The 24,324-nt window shown below is 46.8% G+C and overlaps 1 protein-coding gene across 1 annotated transcript in view; it reads right to left on the bottom strand.

The window, feature by feature from the left end:
- The window catches only part of cacna1g (calcium channel, voltage-dependent, T type, alpha 1G subunit), a 148,838-nt gene that overhangs the window by 23,995 nt on the left and 100,519 nt on the right, over window positions 1–24,324 (bottom strand). The window contains 12 exon segments of the mRNA XM_084002159.1: window positions 4,749–4,962; window positions 5,034–5,123; window positions 5,212–5,337; window positions 6,206–6,332; window positions 11,644–11,828; window positions 12,968–13,036; window positions 16,106–16,223; window positions 20,378–20,478; window positions 20,583–20,762; window positions 21,163–21,507; window positions 21,822–22,003; window positions 23,250–23,343. Of these exon segments, the coding sequence (XP_083858285.1) occupies window positions 4,749–4,962; window positions 5,034–5,123; window positions 5,212–5,337; window positions 6,206–6,332; window positions 11,644–11,828; window positions 12,968–13,036; window positions 16,106–16,223; window positions 20,378–20,478; window positions 20,583–20,762; window positions 21,163–21,507; window positions 21,822–22,003; window positions 23,250–23,343 (1,831 nt within the window).

The raw sequence follows: 24,324 nt of genomic DNA, 5'->3' as shown, positions 1-24,324 counted from the left end.
TCCCGTCATGGTGAGGGGCGTGGCCTCAATCACTGACCTAATATGACCTAATCAGCACATACTAATATACCAACCATTCTCATGAGTTTTTGTATGGAAACGTACGAAAAGTTATGTACAATTTTTTCGTGTTTTATCCTACGAATTTCGAAATGACGATTCCCTACAGTGAAAAATTGCTTCCATTCCTTTCATTCATAATGGAAAATGCAGCATAATGCAGCATTTTAAAGCTGTTTCGGCATTAAAGTACGTTTTGATGACATTCCTAGCAAAAAATATGCATTTTGTTCTTATATTAATCCTTCAGTGAATGTATATGATCTTTCGTTTGTTGGTTAGGGTTAGGGTAAAAGCTAAGGTTAGGGTTAGAATTAGAGGAGGATCAAACCGGCAATCTTTCGGTCGCCGGCTAAGCCCCTCTACCTCCTGAGCTAAACCCCCCGAAGGTTATGGTCAGGTTTTGTCTGATGGTCTCTAACTACCAGCATAAAGCACATCGTTTATGTGACTACGGCTCTGTGTAATACGTAGGAAATCATACGAAATGATCGTGCTTTACTTTCCGTACTTTTTAGTACGAAAGCTGAGTGAGAGCAGCCTGAATATACAATACCGGAGCAGCAAACAGTCATAATACATACAAACACAGCCTGCCACGTGTGGACATGAATAATATGATGGGAAAGTCACACAGAGCTCTCATGTTGACACTGGATGTTTCTACTTAAAGCTCAGCAACTAAAGTATGATATGAACGTACGAGCGACTTCCGTAAGAGATGGATGGATCAGAGAAAATATTTTTTAATCATCTTAGATCTCGGAGAAAGATTGTGGTCTGGTTTGATATTGAAAAAAAGTCAAGACGAGAACATTGAGATGAGCCAAAAACAGGATGTTCCCGAAACCTAAATCAAAGCGATCTTGTTGCCTGAAAGCGAGCCACACACACACACACACACACACACACACACACACACACACACACACACACACACACACACAGATCTCAGGATGCGAACACCAGTCCCTCTGGTGTGGAAGTCTTGCGTTTTCTACGCCCACCATCCACCCTGACCACCCACACACAACTTCCCTGCCGAACAAAGCGGAGCGTGGCACTTCAAACCGTTGCACAGGAAGATCATCCTGGCAGCAATTACTCTCCCCGCAAGATGAAACTGGCAAAACAAATGCAGAAACAAAAAGATTGGAGCAGACAGGGTTGGTTTGGTCGCGGTTAACTAATGTTGGCACATAAAGATACCCAAAGAGTTATATATGAAGATAACTTAATCTAAAAGAAACACCTCTAGAGTCACGGATAATGAGAATCAACTATTGTTGCAGCCCTGAAGGCGTCCAAACGGATGAGTCATAGTTGACCTAACTTCCACTGATACCTCGTCTCACATATATACTGTTTATGTTTCAAATACTGGCTATAAAATTGGGATTAAATAGCTCTCCCGCTGCTATCAGCCTATAGAGGAGCAGCGACAGCATCATTACCCTCGTACAAGCTGCTGTCTGTCAAACGTATCACCTCTCTGAGAGCTCACTGAGAGGGAAATAATATGGAAGTATATTTACATGTGCAGCGTCCCGAGGTGTCTGTCACCAGCAGCCCACTCTGACGGCAGAATGCAACTGACACTTCACATTATCCCTGCAGGAAACGACATCATCCTGGACGAGTGTGAGCCGCTTTAAAGTCACAGTCCAGGTTTCCCAGTGTTAAAGGTCCCTGAAGGCAACGTGTGAAATGACACTGCATTCAAATCCTGTTTTATTTAAGTTCTAGTAGCTCCCTACTCTCTATGTTTAATGAGGATGATTAGAATAATCTTTATAGATAGTGGACTAAAAGTAGTGTACGACTGACAGGCCCTAACCAAGGATTATTTACCATCATGCATTGCTCTGAAGGAACAATTACAGATTCAGAATCTATAAATTGTGGCATGAAAAATATAAAAAATATATTTAACGTGAGATTAAATTATTATGTTTACTTATCTATAATTTCACTGCTGCTGTAAACACCGACACACACACACACCCACCCCCACACACACACACACACACACACACACACACACACACACACACACACACACACCCACACCCACACCCACACCCACACACACTGCACCTGCTAATATGTGCAAACAGTATGACCTGAAGCACAAACACACTCAGATTGATGATGCAGAGTCTCTAACACACCACTCAGCTGCTCCCACCTATCAGAACAACACTTAATCTGGTCGCCATGGAAACAAGTTGTGACAATTCAACAACGTGACCCAGTCAGAGAGACCTTTAGGACGCCGTCGGCGTGGCTCAGTAACAAGTCGTAGCGCTGTGACCTTTAGACTCTGGTGTGTTGTAGTAAATCAGCCGTTAGGTGGAAATACATTTATGCACTTTGGCCGGAGCCTTTAACTCTATTTCATCTCGTGATTTAATAAAGGTGTTCTACCGACGCTGGAATTCAAATTAATCCGTTTCCACTGAAAGCCCTCTTTAGAAGTGAAAACAAGCTATTCGGGGGCCAAAACCTGTGGAGATTGCGGTGTGAAAACCAGTTAGATGCTCGCAATTTCATCTAATTTACCGTATTTCGAAGCTCTTAAGTCAATGGAGGAATAACAGAATGCTTTTGATTTAGTTGCTGCGGTCCAACGGCCTTAAATGGAGGATTAAAAGAGAATGCTATTAAAAATGTTGGCAGCAGAGATCATGTGTTCATCCAAGGTGGTACAACCTGATCAAGCTTTCTAACCGAAAAGATCACAATGAGAATAAAGCCAGGATATGTCGATTCGTACGTTGAACGGGACTACAGACCGATATCTATAGCACCTTTCCCTGTCTCACCACGTCCCTGTCTCACCACCTGAGTGTCCCTGCCAAGCTAACCAGACGGGCGTGCGGGCGTCCCGGGGTGATGGAGGTGCGGCGGTGCGGTGCGGAGGGCTGTGGATGGATCGCGGACGGGTGGAAGGAGCTGTGAAAGACAAAGCCACAACAGAGAAAACAGGTAACAGCATGTCCGGCCGACTGAGAGCTGATGGGAGGGAGGCAGGGGGGCGGGGACGCGGGATGGGGCCCTACCTCCCGTGATCACTGAACTCAGGACCCCTTAGCCCCCCATGGTGGGTGGTCGTGGTCGGTGGTGGTGGGTTTATTGGTTTTTAAAGAGGTGGGGACACACAGAACATGCTGGAGACTCTGTACCTTTCAATGTGCCTCCAGAGAGGGCCCAACTCACCCCCGGGAGCAATACATCTAGAGGAATGAGAGCGTGTTAGTCAGGCAGAAGAGGAAGGGAGGAGGGATGAGTGAGGGTTTGAAACAGGAGAGAGTCGAAGAGAGAGAAACAGGGAAAGAGGGATGGAGTAAGGTCAGAAGGAAGCGATGATAGGTTTTGTCGGTTCGTGTTCCTACGTTTTTGTCTTTCCAGTGATTCTGAGTCCAGTTCTTTGGGTTACCACAATCAGGAAGCCGGTGACCCTCAAACCAAACTCCTCCAAGCGAAGCCGACATGTACAACCGAACAAACTGCATCTCATTGAACAGCTGCCTCCTTCCAGAAGAAGCCTTTCCTTTTTGCTAATAAACCAACATCAAGACATTATCTCTCCCTAAACAGAACCGTGTATGAAAAAAAGCTTTCCTGGTAAAAAAGCCAGGAAAAAAACAACCTTTTCAACCAAAAACCAAAAAAAAAGGAAAAAGCAAAATCAGTGAAATATTGAAGGTTTTGTGATGAATAAAGTGTACGTGTTGGACTGAGTGTGAACGGGTCTGGGACACGTTCTCATTTAATTGGACGACCTGAAAAAGGAAGATCAGTTTCCATCTGTATTTCTCAAGAGTCGGATGGAAACATTCCATCAAATCAAAACGCTGGTTTATACAGACGGTCCACTGCTCCATGCAGAAATGTAATAAAGAAAGTGCCTTTAGGATTATTAATACTGTGAGGTTAGGCACTAGTCTAAGGCTAGCACATGCTAGCGCTTGTGATTTTCCATATAGGAGGCAGTGGAAAGAATAAAAAAAAAAAACACAAACCAGGCAGTTTGTCACCAACTCCTATACAGCCGGAGGGGAGGGGGGATCTCACGTCTGCAGGACGACTACAGGGGGAACTCTTCATTCTCCTCCCGGTTTTAGGTTGTCCCTGCCCCCGCGGCTGTACTAAACCACATGCAGAAAGAGGGGAAGGGAGGGGGCGTCGTCTTGTTTCGGTTCCCCTCCCTCTAGCTCTGTATACCACCACCATGCAAGCCCCCGTCTGTCAGCACTCACTGGGCATGCTCCGCGGGGCCGCCCCCAAGCACGGCGTCGACAAAAACCAGGCAGGGGAAGGGGGGAGGGGGAGCGGGGGGAGAGCGGCGCCGGTGGTCAGCTGTCCTGGGTCGGCGATCCGGCTGATTTCGGAGGCTTTTCTTAACGTCCGACGTGATCGATTGGAAGTTAAAAGAAGAGTCTCCACCATCTGCAGCCGAGAACACAGAGCCAAGACAGGTGGCCGCCGGGAAACTAACCACGGGGCCTACGGGGGGAGGAACAGGGGGGAGGTTCTACCGCAGACTAGCTACTGTAGTCGGGACTAGATCACTAATTGACTCCGGATTCGGCCAATATAAATCAAAAAAAGCAAAAACAAAAAGACAGCGGAAGGCTCGGGCTCAAATCAAGCAGGACTCAGAAAGATGTGGAAAGACTACCGACCAGCCAGCTCCTTCTCCTTACTCCGTCTCTTTTTCTCCATGCGTTTCAGTCTCTTCTCCTCCCTGCGCTTGGCCTCCGCCGCCTCCTGGTGGCGCCGGCACTTGTGGAAGTTCTCCACCACCACGCCCACGAACATGTTGAGCACGAAGAAGGCCACGATCAGCAGAAAGGAGATGAAGTAGAGGAGCATCCAGGGGTTGTAGTTCATCACCGGCTGAAACAATCAGGAGGATTAGATATGGGAAGATGTCACATGTGTCTCTGAGGGAGTTTTGCACGTTTTACCTGTTGGTCCACTCCGACGGCGTCCAGTCCGTTATACATAATGTCCACCCAGCCGTCTTTGGACGCCAGAACAAACAGAGACATCAAGGCCTGAGACGGACAGGAAAGAAGCGGTGAGAGAGAGATCAACCAAACATTATAGTGTAGTTCCTGATCAGAAGCATCTCGGAGGCCTCACCTGTCCCAGGTTGTCAAAGTTGTACTTGTGTCGGACCCAAGTGTTCTTGTTCAGCAAACAGTCGGACTTGTTGGTGATGTTCATGATAGCATCTCCTTGGCAAACGAAGAACTTCCCCTTGAAGAGCTGTGGAGGTAAATACTTCATTTAACAGCGAACCTCAACAGAGAATCAACAGAGGAGATTCAGAAAGGGATACTTGGGGGGAGTGCCTTAAACTGTCATTCTCTCTGCTGGCCATCAGGGGGCGACTCCTCTCTGGTTGTATAGAAGTCTATGAGAAAATGGTCCTACTTCTCTCTGCTGGCCACCAGGGGGCGACTCCTCTCTGGTTGTATAGAAGTCTATGAGAAAATGGTCCTACTTCTCTCTGCTGGCCACCAGGGGGCGACTCCTCTCTGGTTGTATAGAAGTCTATGAGAAAATGCTCCTACTTCTCTCTTGATGTATTATCTCAGTAAACATTGTGAACATGAGTTTATGGTCTCAGTCTTGAAGACTGTGAGTACCCCAGGTTCAGGTTCTTAAAGGTCCGGTTAAGGGGACTAGCTGCGATTTGGGTCTTCCAAAGAAGATGTCCAACCCGGCATGTTAAAGGCGGTGCAGTAACTTCTATGGAAGATCTTCCACTTTTGAGTGAAAGCTTCCGACCACGGCTTCCCTGCATCATCACAGCCGTTAACCCTTGGTGACCTGACTTCTCTTGGACGGAGGGTTGATGCACATAAAGACGCTGACTGACGGGAGCCTGAAGGACCCCAAGGGCATACAGCTCATTGCTATAGATTGGCCCTTGGCTGTTAGCCATGAAATCTCCATTGCAGGCAGATAAGCATACATTAATGTCCTGGAGTATGAATTATAATGTGCAGAGTACTTGGAAACCATTTTTTTCCTGCTTAGATAAAGTATATACTAGCAGAGGGGAAAGTGAAGAATTGATGGAATATTTGACGGATGCAGGTTGTGTTCCCCCCCCCCACCCACACCTCACCTGGACTCCAAGGATGCCAAAGATGATGAAGAAGGCGCAGCAGATGACCACGATGTTGCCGATGGGCTTCAGTGATGACATCAGCGTCTCCACCACCAGCTTCAGCCCCGGGGCTCTGCTGATCACACTGCAACACAGCAGATTAGACTGGATGTTAATGCTGGTGCAGGACACCGTTAGGGTACCAGCATTACAACGTAGACCAGATGGAGCTGGTACGCCTGCAGGGTGTTAACCCACAACCCCCCACACAGCCCTCCACACTGCCTCAGGCCCTCCAGCAGACCTCGACACGCTTTCTTTTTGATTTCCCTTCTTCGCCGCAGTCAGAAACCTCCTTCCAGAACACCTGCCGGCTTCTAGATCTTTTATTTACTCCTGCTTTTACAAAAACAAACATCCTTTTCTCTCCTTTTATTCCTGCAGTCGAGGAAACAGACACATCTAATTAAGCCAATGGACTGATGAGGATGTTTAATTAGTGCCAGCATGGCGCCCAACACTGCACTGCAGCTGAGCTTCTCCGACGTGGGGTGAAATAACACACACACACTCAAACACACACTACGTTAATGCACACATCTGCAAAGCCGTTGTAGCAGAAAACACAGATTTACATGCACGAGCATACAGATCCATGCACACGCTCTGTACATGGGTGTGATGGAAGAAGAAGAATGTCAAGATGATAATCCTCCTCGGTCCGTCTCGTAGGTTTCCTCTGAAGTGAAGGAAACGTCAATAGCACATTAAGAAAAGACATGAGATAATAAAAGGCCAGGATCCACCAACGCCACTGATCAATAGCTCTGATCAGAGAATAACAGGCATTGCACCGATTCACTCTGATATCGAGCCCTGCTGTAGTACCATCTCTGACCTACAGAGGGTACTCATGTTCAACGGCTTCAACGTCCCCTTTGAACAGACAGCCGCTCCCGGCCAAGGCCGGATCGAAGTCCAGTTTAAGTGTTTTTGTCTGGAAAAGATTTTAATCTCTCTATTTAAGGCCTCAGGATTTATCTCCTTACTGGGAATACAAAGATCCAACCGTCATATGTTGTGTTGTTATTTCTGATGATGCTTCAAAGGTGTTTTGTTCATATGAAACATGTTTTTCTCCTGATCTAGTTGAACCTGTCAACCTCACATTAGTGTGAATGTCTGAAGTGTAATTATAGAAGTGTGAACACAGCCCCTCACCTCACACATTACCTGCAAATATCCACACATTTCTGATCTGCATATGAAAAACCCCGAGCCAACCTCTCTGCCTCTTTACATCATGTTCTCCTTGTGAAAGGGCTCCTTAAGGAGAGACGAGCCTCGTATTCAGAGTCAATACACTCTGATGATGATGATGCGCTACGTGAAGGACGGGCTCCTCTCCAACAAAGCCCATTTGCATATGGCACAAACAGGAGGATGAAGAGGAGCTGGATGAAGAGGAGCTGGATGGAGGAAAGTTCCTTCTTATCTGCCTCTCTGCATAATCTCATGCTGTTGCTCATGAGATTGTTTTGTGAGCTACACAAAGGAACGCACAACACCTGCACACCTCCCTCTCCTCCAGCAGCAGATCGAGTCGGCCAATAAAGAGGCAGGAAAGTTCCCCCGGTGCAAACACGGTGTAATTAAGAGATGCAGGAGATAGAAGTAGGGACTACACCTCATGTGTAAATCTCTCTCCTCTTGTTTGCAACGTAAATCCATCCTTCATGCTACTGTGAACTGTAAGCCCATTCATTCAGGTGTGAGGTAAAGAGACCACATGATGACATCATCATCCAGTGACGGATGAGTGACGGGTGTCGGCCACAAGACGGAATAATCAATAAAGAAAATGCAGCCCTGACTTCAACAAACACCACAAAGCTGTTTAGTCTGCCTGCGATGAAGCCGGGAGGCTGACAGGTACAATTAATGGACCCGCCACGGTGTGTGTGTGTGTGTGTGTGTGTGTGTGTGTGTGTAGGGGGGGTCTAGGCTGTCGATTAGGTGTAGGCGTGTTGGGTGACATAAAGGTGCCACTTGTTGACTCGGGGTTCAAACCTCTGTTCCTTCTGAGGGCTGTGGGTTTGATGAATGACTGCAGAGGTGTGTGTGTGTGTGTGTGTGTGTGTGTGTGTGTGTGTGTGTGTGTGTACTATTAAACAAAATCAATGCATCATTCTGTCACACACACACTCCCTCTTGTGCGTTGCTCTCATGAATATCACTAACGAGAAGCAAACAGACAACTTGTACCACAAATACAGTCACCTGTTCGCTGCCATGAGACGCACACACACACACACACACACACACACACACACACACACACACACAGCGAGCGGCCCGTGTGAACCCGCCGTGCACCGCACCGCCGGAGGGGAAACACAGACCAGCTCATATTTAATTCAGGCGGCGAGTGAGGGCCGGCCGGCTGCGATCGAGCCGGAGAGGCAACGAGCCGAGAACCAATCACAGAAGCAGGAGCATCAAACGGCGTCCGCCTGCTGGAACGATGAGGTCGGGCCGAGGAGCAAACGGTTTGGAAGTTTAGAGACAGATTTGTGATGAGGTTCTGATATCGTCAGTTATTACCGACAGGAGTTATGCTGGATTCCCTCAGGATCATAACCTTCCTTCCTACCTTCCTTCCTTCCTTCCTTCCTTCCTTCCTTCCTTCCTTCCTTCCTTCCTTCCTTCCTTCCTTCCTTCCTTCCCACCCATCCACCCATCTATCCAAAAAACATCACTTTCTACCCCTAGTGGATGGAGGCAGCTGCAGACCAGTAACATACCGTGTTAAGTGTTTCTCCGATGGAGTCTGGTATAGATAATAGATAGAAAGGGCTGACAGCCAGGTAAAGTACTGAGAGATATTCTAAATGTGGCGTTCACCTAAAAATAGGCCAAATATATCACGCTGCTGCCCTCGTCCACATAGTCTGTTTCCCATCACCTGCAGGAAACACGCTGACTCTGGATCAGCACCTCATGCCAAAAAACTACCGCTTCAAGGCTTCATTTGAGTCGTGAAAACAGAAAACATATTAACAGACGTTACCACTGTTACACATTACCTTTTTGAATTCCACACCGAACATCCATCACTTTTTTTTTCCTCCAAAGAGAAAATACTTGCATTTATTGTTGCTATTTATAGTTGTCTTAATGAGATACTTGATTTGATTACACAGAAAGGAGTCTAATAGCCACGATTAAACTATCCGGGCTGTTGATTCGCAATGAATTCCACTAATGAGGAAGACAGGAAAGTGTTGTTTACTGTCCCCGGGTTTCCATCGGGAAAAAGTTACCTTGCATGTTTTGGAATTGAGTCAGCTTTGTGGGGAAACGATGGTGTTTTTTTTGTTTAAACTTAAAGACATAAATGTTGATTACACAATGTAATGGCTCCAGAATAACGACAACATTTCACTATGCGATCCCCGGCTCCACCGGGTCGCGATCTGTAGAGATGAAAGCTCATTCCCATCACAAAGGGAGCGCTTCCATCCGGGGAGAAGACGTACAATAGAAGATGTCGCGGTGAAGCTCCCCGTCTGTCAGAGAAACAATGACGCGTCTCCACTGATGGCTCCTCATTGTGTTCACATATTCACATTGGATGATACAGGATGGTGTTTTGGGAGACACCAGCGGGGAGTGTGAGTGCTGAAGCTTCCTACAGGAATATTTATTCACTGCTTAGACATAAAAATGACTTTAATGGAACCAAAGCAACCGTCCCACTGTGTTGTTGACCAGACTGATTTATCCTAACAGGCTTTTAAGTTCCTGCAGTGAACTATTAGAGTGGATCCACGGCAGAGCCCTAATTCTTAATATGCTGCGCTCCTCCTTTTGGATTGGAAGCTAATAACTGCTTTAATAAATATATATTATATATATATATATATATATATATATATATATATATATATATATATATGTATTTCTGTGTATGTCCTGCAGCCTCGGTGGAGGGGCGATCCAAGCGACCACACTCAGCGTATTCCTCTTTCTCCGCCCGTCTTCACACAGTCTCCCTAATCCCATCCCTCGCTGCCATCCATTTTGCATTTTTCTCCCTCTGAAGACATCACTGGTTGCCCTTTGCTCTCCAGAATACCCCCCCCCCCCCCACCAACATGTCCAATTTCTGCTTGTAATTGCTGCATATTTTCCGATCGGACTTAAAGAGCTCGGCTCCTCGACATTAATACGGCCTGAGCCGCGCTGCCCTCTGGGGATTAAAGAAGAGGATTCAGAGGCAGGTACTTCCTTTCAAGAGCTCCGTTTAACACAGTTTAGCAGATCTAATTAGTCGGACAGGAAGTGCCCTCTTTAATGTCGCATTAACGTTATAATTCATCCTTATTTTAACCGCAGTGATCAGAAACCAGAAAGTATATATCAGCATTGTCTGCTGCTGTTGTATGATCTCTCCTAATATTATAATCTCAAATATTATATCTCAACAATTAACGTGGTGTGTTAAATGTTATAACTATAAAATAAGAGGAGACCAAACAGTAATAAAACATATTTATCAAACATTCTCCATACATAAGATCTCCAGATGAAGGAAATGACGATCAAATATTATTAATTATTATATTTGTGCTGCATTGAATAGTTTGAAGCGTAGACTTCTGTATATAAGAAGGGCATCGTCATGGTGACGCCCCTCATCGGTTTGAGGACTACCATCTTGAAACCTCGAGTTCGGCACCATCGTTGGCTTTTTGCACCCTGTGAAGGAAGTGACCATATTTGGGCTGTGGAGGAGCGACGGGTGGATCTGATGAGCACAGAGCGGCACCCTTACTGGATCTGGATCCATCAGGATTCATAAATCAGGGCAGACTTGAGGTCTGATGTGTGACAGGAAATGTCAAAGTCAGAGAAGAAAGTCAGATTTGAAAGAATTTGACGTTGATGCCGGAGGTGAACGTTCTAAAAGCAGCAGAAGAAGAAGAAGAAGACGTTGAAGATCAGCGTGTTTAGTGACGACGTTTGGCAGCAGAAGAAAAATGAATATTTGATTTGTGAGCTGTTCCCGACAACTGTGATGAATATTGAAAGAGAGGGTGAAGCCTCGGGAGCCCCCCTTCACAAGTCAAGCATGACAACACACACACACACACACACACACACACACACACACACACACACACACACACACACACACACACTTTGGAGATGTGAGTACTCATAAATACTCCAAATTGGTGATTTCCGCCTTATTTCCACTCAAATAAACACAACTGTGATTGTGTACACGCTGACGATAACACACACATGAATGTAAAATAAACGCCCCCTCACACACACACACACACACACACACACACACACACACACACACACACACACACACACACACACACACACACACACACACACACACACACACACACACACACACACACACATCGGCCACCTACCGGAGCGGCCTCAGCGTCCTCAGCAGCCTCAGCACCCGCAGCATGCCGAGGATCTTGGTGCCGGAGTTGGAGATGAGCGACACCAGGATGTCGATGACGGAGATCATCACCAGCATGCCGTCCAGGATGTTCCAGCTGCTCCTCAGGTACGACTTGTCCCCGAAGCACCAGCCCAGCGCCACGATCTGGACACGGATCACATGACCATCCACGGCATTCAGATATACGAGATCATACATCCACTCTGGGTTGTTATCCATCCATCTTATTGATTTTATAGAGCGACTGTTTACTTGGAACTTGGCAGTGAAGCTTTTTCCAAACCCTCGTTTCTAATTCAATAGCATCCACTCATCGTTTATTATTCCCATAAAGCAATTTGCATTCCAGAAACAAAGAGACAACAAAGAGAGAGGCTGTTTGTTTTCTTGTGTTTCCTTTTTTTAGCTGCATTTCTTAACGTCTGTATGGAACAGAGGAGATGAGAGGGAGATGGATAGAAAATCATTTTTATACTGTACATAAACTTTATGAACAAAGATGATCAGACAGCTTCTACCCACTGAACCGTCACGCCTTAAAAAACAGGATTAAACTCCGTGTCGCGCACGTTCACACTTCAGAGGAGCGAGTTCAAAGTTCAGCCTTTAAAACGGGAAGTCGTGACATGATTAATGGAGCAGGAAGGGAGAGAAAACGCACGTTTATCTAATCTTTGAGTTTTGGGATCGTTTTCAACTTTGCTCTGCACTTAAGGAGATTACTGGGGAATGAAATGACACAAGCAGCACTCTGTGTCTACTTCCTGCCGACCCTCCTTGTGTGAGCGGCCCGACGTCCGTGACTAAAAATAGACGCTGAGGCTTCGAATGAGTGACACCCATGAACCCCCACCTTCCTCCCCACGCCTGCATGGACCCCCATTCAAACGCCGACGAGACAATCCTCCACTTATGAAGGAGCCCTGAGAGTGTGTGTGTGTGTGTGTGTGTGTGTGTGTGTGTTATCATGTGTGTGTTTCGGGGGCTTATAGTGCAGCCGGGTATCAGGCAGACGCTCTATCTTCCTGCAGGTTTCTGGAGTCTGGTGTGAAATTCTCCATCAAAATGTTTCATCCGGTTTCTTTCAAAGCCGGAGAGGAACACGGAGCGACCGAATCATCCTGTCAACCTTTCAGCTGATGGAGTGATGAGAACGGAACGAGGCAAACACATTTAAAATGATAACGTATAAGTAGTCGTATGCTACACAATCAAATCTTCTCATCACATCCTGGCACAACATATTTCACAACATCCGGACTCACATAAACTCAGCGTCTCACCTTGATCGCCATCTCAGCCACAAAGATGGCCGTGAAGATGTAGTTGGACAACTTGAGGAAGATCCGCTCCTGCAGTTAAAGAAGGGAGAGAGAGGTTGGAAGTGTGAGCTCGTTCTAAACGCAGCTGAATAATGGATGAAGGGAACTATCGTCTGAAAACATCTTGTACAAACATTACTGTTGCTCTCGCTAATGATGGCTGGCAGGCAATTATAAAAGTTTACTGTTTATTAGCGCTGCAGGGGAATTTAAACAAAGCACTTTTTTATAAAAAGACAACCTTCAGAGTAAATAAGCTCGTTATACAAACTCCCGACTCAAACGTTGGGAACAAGTGGAGTCAGATCACCTGTGGAGGGCTTTGCTTGTCTGATGAAAGTAGTTTTTATCAGCGATAAACAGTCAAAACAGTGATTTTGTGCTGTGAACGCAGCACCGTCAGGGTGATAGCCGTCTATCTGCGTCCCATGATGCTTCACTGCAGCCCGCGGCAGTGAGGTCGGTGGTGTGTGTACGAGTCGGGAGGATGGGATGCTATTTACTGAGCTAAACAAGGACGGAGGAGAGAAAACAAGCAGCTGATCCTCCTCCTCCTCCTCCTCCTCCTCCTCCTCCTCCTGCTGCTGACCGTCTACCCACTGGATGTGTGTTTGTGTGTGAGCGGCTGTAGGTGGCTGCCTTTCCCACGGCCCCCGACACACACACACACACACACACACACACACACACACACACACACACACACACACACATACACACACACACACACACACTCTGGGAATGTCAGGCATGACGTCACTGGGAATGCTGCCGTTGAGAAGGTTTATACATTCCAGTCCCGGTTCTCTGGAAACACGTCTTCAGACTTTCATTCATCAGCAGCTAACACGCTCAGTCCCATCCCATTCTGGGAAAAACAGATTCAGAACCACGCTGACGCCGTCAACGATACACCGATGGAAGTTACTCTTTCTCTTTGTGCACATGCTTATATCACAATTGAAATAAACTCCATTTAAACAATATCACAATATTAACTTTAGGTGATTTTTCCACATGTATGCTTATTAATTGGTCAACATAAACGCTGAAAGCTGATTTAGACCTTTAAAAACATCCATGTAAAAGACTGATTTTAGTGATCTACCCTGCAAAAATAAAGCACTTCATCAACGTTAATGTTAACGCATGTAGCGATGGTTCAGCAAATTCATTTTAAAAAAGTCCAAATTGAGAATTAAACACACATTTCAAATGGTTTCTAATGAGCCTTTAACTTCTTATCTCCAGAAATCCATTAGCTTGCAACAAGGTGTGTCTCTTATGTGTGGACTTAGCATTCAGCCCACTACAGTTATAATAATGAGACATAATTAAATTTGCTGTATGACTGAAATGAACAATCTAATGAATAAAAGAAGAAGCAGAAACCCCTGACTCTCATCCTTTATCTCCACTGGAGCTGCTGATATTCCCAGTTCAACCCCACAGACCACAGCTAGGAACCAGTTAGAAACCAGTGGAAACACATCGTTTATACTCAACACTTCCAGTAGGTCGACCTTATCAACCAAAGTCCTGGAGAGATTCTAACTTCTTCTGAAGAATGAAAGTAATAATCTCACCGTACAGCAATGCATTGTTATATAACAGGCTTCCTTATTAATCATGCAATCATCAAACATTTCCTGCACTTCCTCCTGGAAAGCTTTGATGGCGCTCCAGCGTGCAGCGCCATCTCTCCATCTGAACGCCGTCTGAGAACCCCGGAGCCTGACTGTGCTTTGGGCTGCCCATGCCCATATCATTCAATTGAGAACTCTTAGACAGTGATGTATTGTGCCCCAGCTCAATTAGGGAATAATAAATCATAATAGGTGGTATAATCATCTTCAATCATTTCCACTGAGCAACAGGAAGCCCGTATCCAGGCAACCGTCAGCACGGAAACCCAAACAGCGGCGGCCCGAGAGCCAGAATGCGTTCGTCCAAGTGTTGGACGTAACTTCCAGCACGATAAACTAATCCTTCAGGCTGCGTTCCACACTCCAACGCTGAGACTGGAACACTTTATCTCCCCGACCACGTTTCTATTTCAAGAATAAAAACATGCAACACCGTGGAAGCAGGTGTTTCAGAGCAGAATACATTAAACATGTTGGTCACACAACAGAATCAGCAGCAAACGGTTCATTCATTCAAAACAACCCACGCCCTGCAGACCTGAGGCCAGCGGCAGGAAGTCGGCTCAGTGTGTGTGTGTGTGTGTGTGTGTGTGTGTGTGTGTGTGTGTGTGTGTGTGTGTGATCCTGGACATTAGCCCACAGATAATTCAATCAAATACAACGTCCTCCGTCTCCTCCGTGTTTCGGTTGCTAAAACACAATCAGGTCCATGAGTGGATTATAATCTCATCTATAATCTATAATCTCACAGTGATAATGGTTGTGTTTATGCATTTATGCACGGAGCGACTGGGATCTGCTGCTCCGCTCCACTGCTTCCCTACAGAAGTGATTCTGTTTGTTTGACAGGCACCTTCTCCCTTTCTTCTCCATTTCCAATGGTTTTTTTTTGTTTGTTTTTGGGAGCTGCCAGCGAGTTCCTTTAAAATTGATTTAACACATATATTCTAGAAATGTCTGTGTCTATACATATATACGGGTGTGTGTCTACATTCTTTCTCTGCAACACACTGGAAGTTGTATTTCACAGGCTCAAACTTTTTCTGAATATGAAGTGATAAAGTCCCCACGGACCCCGAGGATTATTTCTGTTTCTGTCAGATCTCACAGCTGCTTCTTCCTGTCAATCCATATTATTATATCTTCATGACTCTGTCTAATGACTCCATATTGTTGTTTTTATAGTAAGTTCTACTTTTTAGAAAGTGCCAACGTGCACCCTGAGGGACGCCAGTGAAACGCACTGATTCTGGTGCTGCAGTTTTGTGAGAAGGAACTATTTATTGAATTAATGTGTGAATTTAAAGTCTCGTAGATGAACTCTGTCAATCAGGTTGAAGCACAGATTATATTTTTACACAATATCGTTTCTTACAACCCTTTTTGGTTGGTTAGGGAGTCGTTGTTGTGCATCAACATGCCGGTCGGAGGGTTAGTAGGATTTAAGACTCACAGCCGTGGTGATGCGAGGCCTCTCCATGGCGATGGTGATGCAGTTGAGGAAGATGATGATCAACACAATGTGGTCAAACAGCTTGTGGTTGATGATCTTATTGCACGCCGTCCGAAACCTGACCACAATGAAAGAGATGGAAAAGCACCGAAATTAGAAACTTTTGTGTTTTTTTTAGGGGGGGATCATAAAAATGTTAAATGTACATTGTAAAAAACAATATCAGGCATTATACAATACAGATACAATTCATCATGGTACAAATAAATAACATATTCCTGCTTTGAAGTGGATGTGAACAATGCAAAGTACAGTATTTCCCTGCAGGTTGTTGTGGAGAAGAAGATTAAAGCAGAATGTTTTGTCCATCTATAAAAGCAGAAATAACAGAAGTGATGTCCAAACTCAACAAGCAACCGAAGCTTCTCCTTCCATGTCAGCGAGCTCGTCTCACGTCCAGGAACTCTGAAATAAGCTGCTGTAGAATCACCAGCCATTAATTACGTCTAAGTTTTATTTCCCGACATGAAAAGATGCCCCGGCTTTTAGCTGCTTAGTCATGCTCTACGCTGCATGACAACAGAGAGAGAGAGAGAGAGAGGTAGTGGAAGGGATTAAAGCGGGCATCAAATCTGCTCTGAAGTCTCATGTTGGCGTACGGCGGGGGGGATGTTGTGGAGGCTCAGATCTGGATTTTTGGCTTTATTCGGCAAATTCAGACGCCATTGTGTCAACACTCGCTGAGTCGGCGTGGATCTGCGTGAGTCAGATCGTTACGCGTTCAGCATGTCGGGTATTAGCCTTGATGCTAAAGCATCCGTATGTCATCCTGGAGCAGGAGGAGGAGGAGGAGGAGGAGAGGGAGGACACACAGTTCCTCCTCTGGTCGGGAACTTGAAAGTCCAAATGGCCCCGGAGACTTACAAACACACACTAGAAACAGCAGGACCACAAAGAGAAGACCCCTTCCTGTTAGACCTGAGATTGGTAAAAAAAAGAAAAACCACTGATGCATGATGTTTGTGTTGATGTTGGCGGCCCCTGTGGAGTCACAGCAGTGTTTCAAAGCACCAGAGTCCCTTCAGAAAACCTCTTATTTTACTGCAGCGGGTCTGACGGTGGAAAGAAAGTCGGATCTGGATCTGGATTTGAGTTGGTTTATAATCAGTTAAAAGTTTCTTGTAGCATTTTATTTGATTTCAAGTTGGTTTTAAGCGTGTTTGCTTGTCTTAACATAGTCCACTAGGTCTTAATGTCCCTGAAAACCCTTCCAGAGTCTCTGTGGTGTTTCTGCTCTTCACTCTGAAGTTGGACTTTCTCAGTGACATCATTATTGATGCTAATTACCCAACGCTTCTTCTGTGTAAACCAGAGACATAAACGGCATCACTTCCTGTGTGCGGGATGATGGCTTCCCACTGAAGAGCTGACAGATGGCAGAGAGCGAGCGTTCCCTGTTTTCCTTCAGCTACCGGCTGGATCTCTTCTGTGTTCTGTCCTCCAGGAGCGGAAAGTAGCGACACTGAAAGTTTCGGCATTAAAAACAGCCAAGCATCGTTTACTTCCCCTACTGTAACTGTTAATCCCCGCTGGCATTTGTTCTATTCTCTCCTGGATGCTACAACGTGCTGCTCAGAGGACCCAGCACAAGGTTTAATGTAGTCCCGATCCTGTATGAGGGGCCAGGTTCCAGTCCTGCAGAGCGGCGTGCAGCGATGAACACATCTCCATCCCAGCATGCCTCCCTTCCACGCCGTCTGATCCTCGCCCTGCAGGCAGCAGCACGGAGGCATGTTGAGGTGAACTCTGGTCCGTGTGAACGCCGCTGGACTCCGGCCCTCCCACCTTGCCGCTGCCTCTTGATGTGAGCGTGAGCAGGGGCGGGCGTCCGCGGTGATTGGAGGCCAGGATGGGCGTCACGCCGAGCCGGCGTTCTCGGTGTCACTCCTGGTGACGGCAGACCCTCACAGCCTGCTGCTGCAGGAAGCCGGTGAGGAGACGGTTTCCTTAACGCGGTGACTACGGGAGCTTCACTATGAACCTTTTACACATCATGCAATGTGGCGACAGAGAGGGGAACCATCCACAACCCAAACGTAGTCATGCTGATGTTGACCCAATCATTTTACTTTTAAAGTGATATTCTCCTCAATTTTGCTGCCTTTTAAAAACAGAGTTCACTTGTTTTCAGTTTTCAGAAATGGTAGAAGTTTATTTTCTATAGATAAGCTAATATATTGTCATTTTACCTCCCTAGCTCCCTACCTACCTTCCTATCTACCTACCTACCGCCTTTCCTACCTTCCTACCTCCCTCCCTACCTACCTCCCTACCTACCTACCTACCTACCTACCTACCTACCTACCTACCTACCTACCTACCTACCTCCCTAGCTACCTCCCTACCTCCCTAGCTACCTCCCTACCTCCCTACCTCCTTTCCTGCCTACCTACCTACCTCCCTCCCTACCTCCCTACCTACCTTCCTATCTACCTACCTACCTCCTTTCCTTCCTTCCTACCTACCTACCTACCTACCTACCTACCTACCTACCTACCTACCTACCTACCTACCTACCTACCTACCTACCTACCTATCTACCTCCCTAGCTACCTCCCTACCTCCCTACCTCCTTTCCTGCCTACCTACCTACCTCCCTCCCTACCTACCTACCTCCCTACCTACCTTCCTATCTACCTACCTACCTCCTTTCCTACCTACCTACCTACCTACCTACCTACCTACCTACCTACCTACCTACCTACCTATCTACCTACCTACCTACCTACCTACCTACCTACCTACCTACCTACCTACCTACCTACCTACCTACCTTCCTATCTACCTGCCTACCTCCTTTCCTTCCTACCTACCTACCTACCTACCTACCTACCTACCTACCTACCTACCTACCTACCTACCTACCTACCTACCTCCCTAGCTACCTCCCTACCTCCTTTCCTGCCTACCTACCTACCTCCCTCCCTACCTACCTACCTACCTCCCTACCTTCCTATCTACCTACCTACCTCCTTTCCTACCTACCTACCTACCTACCTACCTACCTACCTACCTCCCTAGCTCCCTAGCTCCCTAGCTACCTACCTCTCCACCTACCTCCTTTCCTACCTACCTACCTACCTACCTACCTACCTCCCTACCTACCTCCTTTCCTACCTACCTACCTACCTACCTACCTACCTACCTACCTACCTACCTACCTACCTACCTACCTCCCTACCTACCTCCCTACCTACCTCCTTTCCTACCTACCTCCCTACCTACCTACCTCCCTAGCTCCCTACCTACCTTCTCTATCTATTCTATTTCCATAAATAGAAATACGATAAAGGAACATTTCCGAGTCAGCAGTCTTGCAACAATCAAAAATGTCTGGGGAACTCGTGTAAAGGGCCCAACTAGTGCATAAAAATGCATCAAACTTCCATTTGTTCTCTTTTGTGATTCCAATATTTTCAAAAAAAAAAAACTGAGGGTATGAACATCAATGTCATATTTAATCCTCTGAAGGAATCTATTGACTTTAATCCTCTCTCTGGTGCTGCTCAACTAACTTCTCAGATGATGGAGATCATTTGATTCTGATCTGAATGTAATACAATTTATTTTCCTTTGGAATAGACAACATACGACACTGGTGGTGTGTGTGTGTGTGTGTGTGTGTGTGTGTGTGTGTGTGGGAGGGGGGGCTTGATGTTTGGTGTTTAATTAGCATGTTGCGGTGCAGTGGCGGCAGGCTTGGTGCTGCCTTCACAGCCACGTCCTCCAAATAGACAGCAGAGACGCTCAAATCAAAGCCCCAGAAGGGGAGGAGGGGTGAGGGAAGAGGGGGCGAGGGAGGACGGGAGGCGAGGGAGGACGGGAGGCGATGGATTCAGCACGTGGCTGAGATAACAGACAGCACTCAGTAGGCGAAACTCCCTTCCTCCCTCCGCTCCTCACTCAACCCTGACACGGCAGAAATGTGCAGATAAAAGAGACTTCTGAAGGGAGATTGTGGGAGGGAAGAGGAGCTGATAGAGGAGGGAGAGCAAAAGAAAACGCTGCGCTCACATTGCAGCAAAAAAAAAAAAAGTACACAGCCATTACAGTCAGCATTATGGGATGCCAGTCAGTTCCAACGGGAGGAAGCCTCTCAGAAGTCTCTCATTGAATGTTATTTAACTAAGGATGGGAACAAACTTCCAGAGCGTTAGTGCCTACGACTCCCATGAACATGAATGATGATGATGGCGGAGGTGTGAATACTACCTCGACTCCGGAGGGAAGAGGTAGAGCGACCAGGTGTCTCTCTGGCGACACCACTCCGGCTGCTTCCTCTCCAGCCAGCGGAAGAGTCTGGAGAAGCGACCCTGCAGGAAGTTCACAGCACATTCATTATTCATGCCTTCACGGTTTCCACCCTGATTCTCCCTGGACAGCAGCTTTGGTCTTTCATGAGTGCTCTCAGACTCACCATGCTGGCCTCCTCCTCGGTGTTCTCGTCCTCGGTGTTGTCCTCCAGAGAGACGTGGGTGGGGCCCAGGGACGACGGAGAGCCCTTCCCGTTGCAGCCGCTGTGTTCTGGGGGCCGTAGGTGGCCCAGCGAGGGGGGTCTGGAGCTGTGCATGCTGGCTGAGCGGTACAGGTAGGGCACCTACACGGGGAAAGGAAGCACTTCCACTTACATGCTTTTTCAAACAGTTATTATACAAAATGAAACTTTCTTGTGTAAAATTATAGTTTAAATTATGTAATTCATGTGACAATTAATCCAGGAACTTGTCTCATGCCATTAACTCTTAATTAATTAAGGGGCGGGGCTTAGCCTCTCTATAGTCTCATTATCTGTTTGTTGGCTCGTTCATATTTCTTGTAAATAGATCTGGTAACATCTGTTTCATGCATTTACTGTTACCTCCCTGTGTGCTTGTCTTTGGCTTCGTAAACATAGATGGATGGATTGATTGATAGATTGATAGATTGATGGATTGATAGATTGATGGATTGATTGATTGATTGATTGATTGATTGATTGGTATCGGAGGTTCATCTACCTGCAGCAGAGCATCAGGAGGCAAATCCAATGAGCTGCGAGTCTCCACTGACTCCATCCTGCGGTGCCGGGTCCCCCTCTGCGACTGGGACATGGAGTCCGTCCGGACCAGAGAGGCGTCATCTTCGTCCATCAACCCACCTCCTCCTCCTCCTCCTTCTCCTCCACCTTCTTCGTCCGAGCTGGAGCCTCCTTCCCCGGAGAGGAGAGACCGCCGCTCCCCGGACTGCCGCTTCTGGCGTTTGAGTGACGGGGCCCGACCCAGGCTGTTCCAGCTGGACCGCCGGCTGGTCCAGCCGCTGCCCGAGCTCCAGGGGCCGTGGGGGGAGGAGCTCGGGGCGCTGGTCTGCAGCAGGAAGATAACCAGAAGAGAGGGAGAGTGTAAAAGTATTGATCTTGTATTCTAGACCCCTGGTGATGTTCTTTCAGGCAAATAAGCCGAGCGGAGTCGGGTCCACTTGGGTCCACTTGGGACCACGTGAGCTGGATTGAATAGAGATTCATGTTGACAGGAAGATCGGAGGTCTGGACTTATTTTCTCAAGTCTTTATGTCGATTTATGTGACACTTGCACGGACCGGGACATTAACAATAATCATGATGACTTCCACACAGCCCAGTGGCAGCGGGGGGGCTGAGAATAATAACAAATATACAAACCGGCGTTTTGTCGTAGCAGGCCGGGTCTATGGAGACGTTGCTGCCTCGGCGGGACTCGTAGCCCAGGACGGGGTCCCCCCCCACGGGTAGCTTGGGTACGGGCATGGGGGTGGCAGCCGTGTGGGTGATCAGAGGCGGGGTTAAGCTGGTCTTCAGGTCCACGTGACCATTTACAGGCACTACTGGGAGAGGGAAGAGGGGCAGACAGCGTCATGTTTAGTGGTTTCAACATTGGGAGGCATTCAAACCAACACAGGACTTTCACCCAGCAGACCCATGTTTGTGTCCTGTGTCAAACCTTATTGTTGTTGTATTGTTGTTGTGCAGCTTAACAATAACAATACCTTCATATTTTCCTGAGCCTAACCAAGTAGTTTGATGCCTGAGAGTCTGTGTCCACATAACACCGTTTTCTAAGCGTAAGCATCTTTTTTCAGTTGTAATCGATGAAAACTGCCTCGGAAAAAAATGCTGCACACAGCATCTTTTATCTGGGTGGTCTGCCATTTTTAATGATTAAAAAAAACCTGCACTGTGGTGACATCACTGTAGAAAATGTTTATTTTATAAAGATGACTTTTAAATTTTATTTTGAAAAGCAAATTATGCAAATGACTAGCAAAAGCTGACACATCCCTGGCACTTTCATGACTGACACCTTGGTCTTTGTAGTTGAGGGAGACCGAGACCAAGACCAAGACCAAGACCAAGACCAAGCGGGGGTATTTGATGAGTTTGGAGTGAGAACTTGTTGATTAAAAAGCAGCTGGGTTTAAATGTAAAGAACAGAGAGAGGTAGATGTGCCAGAACCCAAATAAAAGTTGATAAAAATAAAAACCATAAGGGAGGAGAATAAAAAGACTGAATAAAAGTACTAACTTCTAAACCAGAGTGGCGAGGAGGCTCATGAGGGGGACTGACCCTCAGCATCACACTTAAAAACAGATGCCTCATACAGTTATCCAACAACCATGAATATTTCAGCAGGGCATTAATCCTGCGGGAGGAAATATCCTGTTTGGCAGCAACACAAACAATCACACGTGGAGGGGCAACGCAACTTTAATCCTTCTTTCCAAACTTTATCTATGGATCTCTATAATGTATATGGGGTTTTTCCAGCACCGTCAGCAGGTTCCACACAGAGAGCATGTGTAGGGGAGACGCTGCCGTCCGTCTGAGCGTTTCCATCCAGCTTCTCGGCTGCAGAGCAGTAATTGGAGGGTGTGGGAGCGGGCGTGTGGTGAATTATGGATGAGGCTGCCTCGCTGGTTTGATGCTGATCAGACCGACCGTGTGGTTGGAGGGCAGACGGAGCAGGTGGGGGATGTGTGCAGAGATGCCTTTTGGCTGCTGTATCACTTATACATACATACGGGGATCAAACACAGACGGGACACGAGGGCTGTTTGCTTGACGTGCTTCACCTGCGGAGGCCGACAGATCCTTCTTGCTGCCGTTCACGTCCTCCATACTTCGTGCACAGGAATCGATCTCCGAACCCGATTTAGAAGCATCGCCCTTGACACACAACACAAAAACACACACAGAGAGTTAGAGGAGGAACAGCAAGCGTGTGGGTTGGATCCCAACTTGAGCAGATTTTGAATAAATGACTTTCTTTAGATTCTTCTGTATGTCTCAGGAAGGTTCGGCCCCGTTGATGTCAGTGTTGCCATGCAGGGACGGTGGAGGAACCACGCTGAAGCCATATAATGCAACACGGCACTTTTTTGGGGGATTTTTTTGGCCGCATGGTTATAGTTTATATTTGCCGTAAATATCTAGAGCTTCAGTGTGGTTGCTAGGTGTCACACTTAAACACAAACACACCAAGTGTACAAGACCTGTGTGGCGTTCAAGCGCTAGGATTGGCCAGGCGTCGATGCTGGCTGATGCTACAAGGAACCTGATTCGCTCAGGTCCTCCAGGTGATCTTACCTGAACCAATCGTCTGCCTCCACCACCGACGGAGGGCTCAGCATCACGTTCCAGACATCATATTCACATCCTCACATTTACATCGTTCTCTCTCTCTTATTTAATCTCTTCTAGCGGTCGCAGCTACAGAAAGGAATTTTATGTGAATATTTCCCAGGTTTCTCTCCAGGTTCACTGTGGGATTTTGCTTCCATAAATGATGATTATAGCTGCATTTTTCCAAAAGAGGTCGATGACTGAACACGAAGATAAACTAAGACTATACTTTGGTTAAGTGTGAGACTCTTCAGGCTGCGTTCTAAACAGTTTATGAACTATTAATCCACCTGCAGCTGGAGTATAAACTGTTGATATGTCTACACAAATCTCCATCCAGGTCTTCATCATTCTCCCTCCCTCCAATAAACCTTTCTCTCCCCTCCTCCCCCTTGGAGTTCCAAGAGCTACCCCCACCTACCCCCCGCCCTTCTCAGATTATCAACAACGTCGAAGGAGGACTGTCATTCTCCCTCCCTCCAATAAACCTTTCTCTCCCCTCCTCCCCCTTGGAATTCCAGGAGC

The sequence above is a fragment of the Eutrigla gurnardus genome, assembly GCF_963514095.1.
Source record: "Eutrigla gurnardus genome assembly, chromosome: 22".
Lineage (NCBI taxonomy): Eukaryota > Metazoa > Chordata > Actinopteri > Perciformes > Triglidae > Eutrigla > Eutrigla gurnardus.
The sequence above is the reverse complement of the archived record's forward strand: the minus strand, read 5'-3'. Positions and strand labels throughout refer to the sequence as shown.